This window comes from Penaeus japonicus, unplaced genomic scaffold, assembly GCF_977035675.1.
Source record: "Penaeus japonicus unplaced genomic scaffold, GWHDUDI00000001_assembly GWHDUDI00000001, whole genome shotgun sequence".
Classification (NCBI taxonomy): domain Eukaryota; kingdom Metazoa; phylum Arthropoda; class Malacostraca; order Decapoda; family Penaeidae; genus Penaeus; species Penaeus japonicus.
Window position 1 is genome coordinate 29,230,555 of NW_028234403.1, and position 10,000 is coordinate 29,240,554.

A 10,000-nucleotide genomic window follows, 5' to 3' on the forward strand; every position below is an offset into this window, starting at 1 on the left:
TATAAAGAGTTATGCCATACTTATAAGCTGTGAAAAACCTATGGGCTGATTTTTGTGCCTCTCAATAGTGGGTTTTGCCTCACAGTGGTAGGTAAGCTGTCAAAAACCTGTGGGCTGATTTCTGTAACTCACACTAGTGTGCATCATATCTAAAGCTAAGGGGTGATACCCTACGGTCACATCCTTCTTTACACATACCTCCCCCTCTATCCCTTGTGCAACTCCTCATCACTCCCACCATCCACTACCTACCTTCCCTGGCTCCTGTGTGACCTCTGCGTAATCCTTGGATGTCAGCTCCCGGATGCACACCTGCCCCTCCTCACACTTTGGCCCTCTTGCCAAGCCCCCAGAGAGCAGTGTCCTGCAAAGAGGGAGAAATACACAAGAATAAGGAGGGTGATATAAAATGGTCATACTGATAATGGTAATGACATGAGAATAATGAAAATGATGGCATGAAAATAATGATAATGATACAAATTGCGAACGTGGCGTCACAGACAGCCTGTCATGATGGCCAGTTAGCTCACTTGGACCCCCATCCGCAATGGGTTAATAATAATGACAAAAAGAGAAAAACAGAAGTATCTCCATAATAATGATGTATATTGAAAGTAAATACAAATAAGATGAAGATATAAAAGATACAGACTGTGTCTTTTGGTAGAAATGGTATACAATGAAAGGATAAGAAAAAAAAGGGGATGACTGAATAAGTAAAAGTAAACGATAGCAGATGAATGTATGACTACAAGTGCACTTTAAACATATGATGAACAATTGAATGGGTATTGAATAACCAAGAGACATGTAACATCTGCACAGATTCACTATATTTACTTTTTCTTCTGGTTTTACTTTTTCTTCTTGTTTTATATTTCATCCTAACCGATTGGGGAAAAGTGAGTGAAAGAGAGATCGAAAGAATAAAAAGAAATAATAATAATCATGTAATAACAATAATAATGATAATAATGTAATGGCCCTTACTTAAATACAGCACAATCATGAAGCAGTATAAAAGAAAATACAGATAATAATAAAATGGCAAAAACTCGTATAACCAATAACAGAGAAAAGTCTTCAGTTTACCGTTCATTATCCACAAACTACCACATGACTTCCAATGATCTGGCTGGCTGCCATGTAAAATCAAAGATACAAATACACAAACAAAAAATAACTGAACATAGATAGCAACACTATTTCTACAACAAATCTAGAACTAGGTAAACTTAATAAATCCTTTAAATGGGTTACATAACTATAATCAATCATTTAAAATCAATATAGCTATTAATACATATAACAAGTCTTGACTCTGCATTAGTACTGCTCAGTACTCTGGCATTCACTGGTCTGGCAGCTTTGATGGTTTGGGGATAGTGATTAGAATCTGGCAGGCATTAACCCAAATCCTCCGGATGATATGCAGTGAAGACGGCACCTTCCTGGCCCAAACTCCGGTCGTCATGTAAGGTGACGGCACCTCGATGCCAGGCGTCGCGCGCCTGTTATCACCGACCCGGAGCATTTGGGTTAATCTGCATGACCACTGGTTGACAAGCTAGGGCACCAACACTATCCCATACTGTTTATACTAACCACAGCTGATTGACAGAGGTTGTTGCTAGTATATCAGGTTGATACTGCTATATCAACTTGGATTATTGATATCATACCCCTAGATGTGCTTCATTTTGCCTAACTAATTGTTCTGATACTCTAGCACTTGTCTGGTCCCTACTGACTGGACTAGTGAGGTTCAACCTGTCCTGAACAATCATACAGAAGGAGGAGGTATTAGAAATGCAATGACAGCAGAAAATGAAGCCAAAAAGATGGAGGAGCAAAGATACAGAAGAAAGAGAAAAAAAAAACATGAAAAAAGATAAATGACAAGAAAAACTATAGGGCAGAAGGAAAAACAGAAAAGATGGGAGAGGAATAGGAGGAAGATGGAGAAGTGGAGGAAAAAAGTAAGATTAACCCTCTCTGGATGGGTGGTACACTACTGTACCGCTCATTCAAAGGCCCAGTGGCCGGGTGGCACAATATTGTGCCAGCCATTTAATTGATTTAGGCCTAAGCGTTCGAAAGCCCCGGCATTGTGACATGCAAGGCTGGAATGCTCCCGTCGTGAGTGGGTTAAAGATATCAGATGAGGCTTCCTTCCTTCCCAAAATTGGAAAGTAAAGGAAATTAAAAAAAAAAGTTTTTTTCACATATCATAAAATATATCCTGTCCCTTTCTATAACTCATTTTCAAATTAATCATCATAATATTACACTTCCAGATTTATTTTCTCTTGAACTACTACCCACAAATTATGCTAAATAGTGCATCAGGTCTGCAAACTGAGTAATAATAAGAACTTGTGCATCTTTATTATAATCTATCAAATTAAGGATTTCTTACAACAGCAATAGATGAATAAATCTGCATCAATCCCTTTATTCCAGACATAATAATTTTCCAAGTAGTGGGAAATATCTACACCAGAATTTATCTTTGCTGGCTCAGTAATAGTTCCATTTCATTTTGAAAAAGACATAACACTATCTCTTGATAACAGAGAGATGAGTAAACTACCTACTATATAACTTAGCCAAGAGATTACAAAAGCTATTGCAATAACAACAATGTTCAAGTCCATACAAGCAAGAAAGAAAGAAAAAAAATCACACTACTTTTGCAATCAAACTAGTAGCTTACAAGATGTTTTGGGTGTGTTTAAGCAACATCTTTTTTTAAGCTATACAGAACTATTAGTGTCTGGGTCTCGTCTAAGCCACCTGCGCCTGTTGCTTACCTGCGCAACTTCCCCAGAACTTAGAACGAGACTGCAAAGGAAAGAAAATGTTCAACAAAAATGGTGCCAGTCATGGGTGAAACAATTACCCAAAGTAAATTCATAGAAGACACACAGCACGAGCTAAGGCCAGGTAAACGCATTCTTTGCATTCATTGAGCAAAAATCCTACTACTTTTGCTGAAGAAATTTTGATGCCATTAAAGTAAAAAAAAATATATATATATATATATAAAGTTACGATAATAAAGTGAACAGATAAAGGATGTATATTTCTCATGCCCAAAACATGTTGTAGTTATTTCTAAAAGCATGACATGCCAAACTATCATATTGAGACCAAATTCCTTTAATATGCAAAGCACTGACAAAACTCCTCCACATGTGTGAATACACAAAAACAATTATAAACAAAAGCTAGAAAGAGAAACAAAAGCCAATACAATCTAAAAGAAAGAAATCAGAAAAAGAAAATCATTCTTTCCTCTAGCTTATCATGCCACCACAGAACACCAAGGGGAAAAAAAATAAAAACAAATGATATATATACAAATAAAGAAGGAAGGATAATTCAAGATCCAAAACCACAGTCTCATGTGCGTGCACACACGAACACACACACGAAAAAAAACACCCACCCACCCACCCACACACACCCACACACCCCCACACCCCCCCCACACACACACACAAAATAGCAAAGACTCCTTCTCACCTGCCCAAACTACCACTGGTGTAGTTGAGCACAAAGGCGGCCAGAGAAGCCTTGGAGAGCGGGGCGTCCATGACAAAGTGGGCTTCCCGCTGGGTGTCTAGGATGACCACAGCCGTGTTGTGGGGTTCCGGAGAAGTCAAGTTGATGCCTAGCCGCTCAGCCAACCGGCGGTGGCGCAGAGAGTCCACGGCAGCATAGGAGAGGGTGTGGTTTTTCTGGCAGCCCAGTCCTGAGGGAGGAAAGAGATGAGGATGAGGATGATGGAGGAAGAGGAAATAATATAAAAATAGGATGGGGAGGATGAGAAAGAGAGTAGGCAGTCAGGGAAAGGACACAGAAAACAAATTTACTCTTAGTAATTAGTAGCATTTTAACTCTTCCATAGCAGGCATTTTTCATATGGTGGGATCACTTCCGTAATGCAGTTTTCATTTTGTTGAAATTACAAGATCTTTATTCTTTCAGCTGTGTAACTAGGACTTCACACCAGGTGTTAATTAGAATCCCAGAGCTATTTTATCAAATATATATATTTAGATCATACCATGTCTAAAAAATAATAGAAAATACACAGAACATCTTAACCCACTCACGCCGGGGCGATTCCGGCTTTGTATGGGGTTTTCGAATGCATAAGCCTAACGTCTCGAGACTCTAGGGCGCACAAGCCTCGAGCCTGGGCTGCCCTCTTGCTCACCCCGAGCGCCGGCCTTGCCCAGATATCTCGTCACCGGGGTCTGACACAAAAATCACGAAAAGTGTCAGCACATCATCTGGCGCGAATGGGTTAAGATGTCCACTCAAGGCTGTACATCTTGGTATGGGGTCTAATGCAGAAGGGTTAATGATTCTCCTACTACTTACTTGAAAATGAAATTCACCAAAAAGTTTTAGTAAAATTGTTAAAACTGGTGTGATTAATAATGAATTCTTACATAATAAAAACTTTAATTTACAACTTCAATGTTTTTCACGATCTTACATTCTAGTAGCATGATATCTAAAAGTGCAGCAAAAACAAAGTCTATCTATCAAGTAATTCATGCCATTATCTTGTCTCCTATACTGAAGGGAAACTTTTGTTAACTAATATAAGCTACAGGGTAATGTTTCCCTCCCTAGCATCATCAGGACCCCTCTCACCTGTTATATCTGGGGCATCATGCTGGTCCTTGAGCAAGGAAGGGGGGGCCAGGAGGGACCCATGGAATAGCCTCTTGCACTGATCTTCTGCAGCGAAGGCAACCAGTTTCTCAATTCGATCGTCTCTGTGGCCCTCCATTACCTGCACAAATGTTCAAGTGGAAACAAACATAAATGTGTTGCAAGTTTGTTAATTTTGCCACTTAATATATTACACATTCTGAATCTAAATCATATTCCTGATCTATATCCTATCATATCAAAATCTGATTATTAACCCATTCACGCCGGTTGACGTCCTATCACGTGGTCAGAAAATATCCCAGGTGACGTCCTGAGACGTCATGCATTTTCTCGCTGAATTCGGGGCAGGGTAGTTGTGACATGCTGAAACGTCAGCAATAGATTGCTAGATTGTTCTTAAATATAATCATTTTTCATAATTTTTTAGACTATGTTACTTTAATTTAGGTGTTTGAATGTTATAAAATCAAATAAAACATTTTTAAAAAATGACGTCACAGAAAACTACTTGATCTTGATGACATCATGGTAATTTCTGCTTCTTGATCTGTTGAATAAATAGATCTGAGTCAAAAAACTATTGTAAAATCAAATGTGATTGGCTAAGAAATAAAATAAAGTAAAAAATTATTAGCACAATATTACTTCTAATTTGTCAATTACCTGTGATATCACATCATGTCATGAGTTACATGTTCATACTCATATGTACATATATGATTATTTACAAAAGAGCATAAAACATGTTTTTTTGATGCTTCCACTTCCAATTTGTATTTTCACAAAGTTCAATAAGACATTAGAAAAGCATTGCTGTAACATATTTTTTGAATAAAATGACTCCTCTGAACATGGCAACATTTTTAAGTGCCTTTACACTGTAGCCACATTCACTAAACCATAAGAAAAGGGCAGGTGAAAAAAGCTCTGAGAGGTTCAGCGCGGCCCCGTGCAGCAAGAAAATCCCCCAGCACGAAGCATCACGTGCTTGTTATTTTCCCGGCGTAAGCAGGAGTAGTGAGGGGTTAAAAACCTAAGAATACAATCAAGTATTGATTATACTTCTCTGAATATATGGCATGAATGAGAATGATTAATTTCACACAATTCTGAGGAAGATAATACTGAACTATTAATTACACAAAGTTATCATGTGATGCTGTTCATTCTCATTCATGAATCTACCAACAACTTTCGGCATGAACTCATCTATACTTCACCTCCCCTTTGGCAAACCAACAAGAACAAGATACGTCTCCTTCACATCCACACACCTACCAACACACAAACACCTACATACCCACACCCACATACTCACATCCATCCACACACTCTCACCCATCCACAAACCTACACCTCCAGTCACATCCCGGCCACACACACACACATATAAATATAACCAAAATTACCACGTCATCTGTCATTTTCTTCTCCTCAGTGACTGGGGTCTTGGGTGAGGTTTTGGTCTTGGCAGGAGTGCTGTTACGCTGGCAGCACACCGAGTAATGTTCCCAGGGGCTGTACTGCAGGACCATTTCTCGGCATGAGTCGCTGAACACTGACATAAGTGTGTTCACATGCTGGAGAAGACTGGACTCCTGCTGCCTGGATTTGAGGGAAAAGAATCAGATTGAGAGTATTTGCATGAGGGGGTGTATATTGTTTCATTTCTGCTGGACCCTCTACATATACCAGTAATCTTTTTAACTTCCATATCAACATTTCCTGATGCTGCATTATCATCATCAACATTTCTATCATGAAAATCAATATCACCAACACAATGGGTCTTTCTTTTAATTATCATTCCCCATTCTCCTCCATTCCCATCCCCCTCCCTAAAGACACTTGTAAAAATAAATCTACCTTAAAGACAATGTAAAACACACTCGAACTTACCATGAAGTTGGCTTGGTGCAATGCATGTGTTCAGGGTTTGTGGGTTTGTTGGCTGGGTGGACACATACATCACACACCTTGTCATGGTGGCTTCCTCCAGAGGATGAGCTGCGATCTCCTGGCAAGCTGCGGCAACAGGTCTCATCTGCATTTAGAGAGGCAAATGAAAATGGAATCTAGGAATGTATTCTTTAGACTTATCTGTATTTTTAATGTACTATCTGTAACAATTCTATATATGTGCAAGCTGCTACTGTCTATATCATTCTGGTTATGTGCAAGCTGTTAAACTGAGGGGAATAATAAAGATTCCATAGATTGCAAAAATGTGCAGTATCCTTAACCTTTTCCCCACGGGGCACGCGCTACGTGAATACCCCTATGCCGGGCGATTGCAATATTGCATTGTAATCGTCACACTGGCATGACGCCCCAGCACTGGGAATTTAGCTGTGTCACACGAGTGTGACGCACCGTCGTCATTGGGTTAAACGGTAATCTAAAATCTTTCAACTAAATATACAAAATGGTATGCACTTTGAGGTAATATCCTAACATTATAGAGGAGCATGAGAAACTACTGCAGATATGGCAATACCAACCAGTATCTATGCAAGACTATACCTCCCCCCTCATTACCCATCTCTAAAACTCTTTGCAGTACCTTCCAGATTTAGCTGTTCTCGGGAAAGATGCAGGATGCGCAGCTGTTCCTGGAGGTAGTTTTTGCAGACCCGCTCTGCCTGTCGCAGTTGCCTCCGCCCTCTAGATCGCACCGAGCCCAGGTAGGTGGCCAGATTGTTGACTCGTGTCGATCGGTTGCAGTTGTTGTAGTCTAACGATACCTCACGGAGCTGTAAGAGAAAATTAATCATGTATGTTATTGAAATTACTAGAAAATAAGAAAATATGCTTTGAATGATTTTTTCTTCTTTAATAGAAAATACAAAATTAACTATTGATTATTTAATCCCTCCTATCCCCCCCCCCTGAAATCTGGCATCAAATTTAACCCCATCTGCCACACATGTACTGTAACTTTAAAATTTCAACTAATAAACAGCATACTTTATGAAAAATTGCTGTCCAAAAATGAACATATCCCTTTATGTACCAGCTTACCAAGTTAAAGGGATCGTTGGCAGTGTGGTAAGGGTTGTCAGGAGCAAAGAGAATGAGCGCAGGCCCCCTCTGAAGCAGCCTGTCCAGGGTCAGGCTCTTGGTGCCCGGCAGGTCTACCCACATTGCCGTCTCATCCAGTCTCTTCAGCACCCAATTGCTAATGCCCTCGCTGTCAGCACTGGCAGCGCCTGTGAATGACTGAAGTGATATGGAAAGGGAATTAGGATGGTATTTGGAAAGATTGGAAAACTATAATATCATTTATGAAGCTTAAATAATCATAATACATTTTAATTCATGGGCAACAGGCCACATCTAAATCCATTGGTGCCGGATAACATCCTGTCACATCATGATCTCTACCTCAAAACATACATTTCACATCATTACATATGAATATACTCATAGGAGTTCCATTTGTATAATCATATTTTATTTTAATTGTGAAAATAATGTGAAAAAACATAAAAAGCTCCTATTATCATGCCGCTGACTTGGACGGGTGAAAAGTGTTCTGAGTGGCACAGCACAGTATAGCCCCTCAAGAATATTGCACTTAGTCACTGTGCATGCTTGTTATCTAGCCAGTGGGAGCAGCATTAGGCAAATATAAGCCATGGTGTGAATGGGTTAAGGGCTGACATCTTGAGATGTATTTTCTTTTATTCTCAAGAATTATGGCATGACATATGAGTCTACATACAGTATAATAGCACTGTGATAAAATTAGCATTTGGTAGGATGCCATGGTTAAACAACTGGGGGAGTAATCTGAGAATTCTTTATTTATATAAATAATAGTCAATAATAAAAGGAACAAAATCCCAAAACACTCACTAGAGTGGTGTTCCAGAGCACCAGATGTACTGACTTAGTGCCATTAAAGGATAATGCTCGGGCTGTCTGAGGGTTTGTGACTACACCCCAAGCTATGGCGTTGGTGTTGTCATGTTGTAAGGCACGTAGCGAGGCCAAGTAGAATGACATGAAGCCCTTGGGGAGGTGCGCAGAGGATGTGAAGTCATAGTAGCCCAGGACGGTCGCCTGCAGGAACAAAATCTTGAGGTACTTGTGGAGTCACATATCATCACTTTGGGAATACATTTTCTGAAGTACTTATTCATTCATCCCTCTTATCATCGTGTGCCTTTTCTGGTTTTTGTTCTTTACTTGAATCTTTAATTTATTCTATTCATGGAAAAGCAAAAAAAAATGGTGGAAGACACTTCTATGCTACTCTATTTCCATGGACAGTAAATTAGCATAGGAAAGTTTCAATGATATTTAAAAGTTCAAAAAAAAAAAGGGGAAAATACAACAACAGACACTACTCACACTATACTCCATCTGCAGCCTGGCCAGGTCAGCATGACTAGCCACATGGGTTAAAGGTCGCAGGGCACGTGAAAGGAAACGCACAATGTGGCCAGCATGATGCGGGCCTCCATAGGCCATGGCCTTGGTCTCCTGCCCAGAGGAGGACCGTACGTGTAGTACAATGGCCGGGAAAGTGCGGATCTTGTAGCGTGCACGGCACTCTGAGTTTGGGTGCCAGCAGTTGATAGCCGCAAAGTACACCTAAGAAGAGTGGTAGTATGAATAGGAGGATGATGATAATATTGATGGCAAAAGTAAAAGTGGTATTAGTAATGGTAATAGGACCTACTATTACTACTTATACTATTACTCTATTAATATCCCTGCTATAGCTACTACTGATCATAAAAATAATAATGAATAATAATAATCACTATTTTCATTATTATTACTGCACCCATTATTATAATCATCATTATCATTATTACTATCATTATCTTCATAATAGAATAACAATACTGATCTTTTATTTTTTTCCCCTTCGAGACAGGCTACATTTAGTATGTGTTCATATACATAAAAAATATCAACAAGTTTTCAAAATAACTGCATAGCACTTGCATTTGTCAGTAGCATCCAACCTATACAAGATGATATCAAAAGCTCCATCAATATGACCACAGACAACCTAACAATAACATCTTGTTCACCCTCCTCTATCCTTACCTTGCTCCACACACCATCTGTTACACCATCCTTCTCCCTCTTCAGCTAACACTTCTTCACCCACTTCCTTAAGCCCTTACCCATACCCTACCCCGTTGCCCTACCAACTGAGAGGTTGTGACTTGATTCTCAAACATCTCAAACATCTCCCTTAAGCAGAGGTTCCATTAACACTTTCCCGACTCTGGAACCAGACTCAAGTTAGGGATTATTGCCCTTATGGTTGGGCCTTGGTGTA

The 10,000-nt window shown here is 39.6% G+C and overlaps 1 protein-coding gene across 6 annotated transcripts in view; it reads right to left on the minus strand.

Moving 5' to 3' along the window:
• LOC122255329 (thioredoxin domain-containing protein 11) overlaps positions 1–10,000 on the minus strand; it is a 26,875-nt gene that overhangs the window by 5,578 nt on the left and 11,297 nt on the right. For all 6 annotated transcript variants that reach the window (XM_086538600.1, XM_086538593.1, XM_086538586.1 and 3 more), the window contains 9 exons: positions 9,055–9,297; positions 8,557–8,763; positions 7,720–7,917; positions 7,262–7,451; positions 6,598–6,742; positions 6,108–6,303; positions 4,675–4,816; positions 3,532–3,760; positions 253–364 (listed from right to left, as the gene is read on the minus strand). In XM_086538600.1, the coding sequence (XP_086394726.1) occupies positions 253–364; positions 3,532–3,760; positions 4,675–4,816; positions 6,108–6,303; positions 6,598–6,742; positions 7,262–7,451; positions 7,720–7,917; positions 8,557–8,763; positions 9,055–9,297 (1,662 nt within the window). The remainder of the gene's footprint in view (positions 1–252; positions 365–3,531; positions 3,761–4,674; positions 4,817–6,107; positions 6,304–6,597; positions 6,743–7,261; positions 7,452–7,719; positions 7,918–8,556; positions 8,764–9,054; positions 9,298–10,000) is intronic.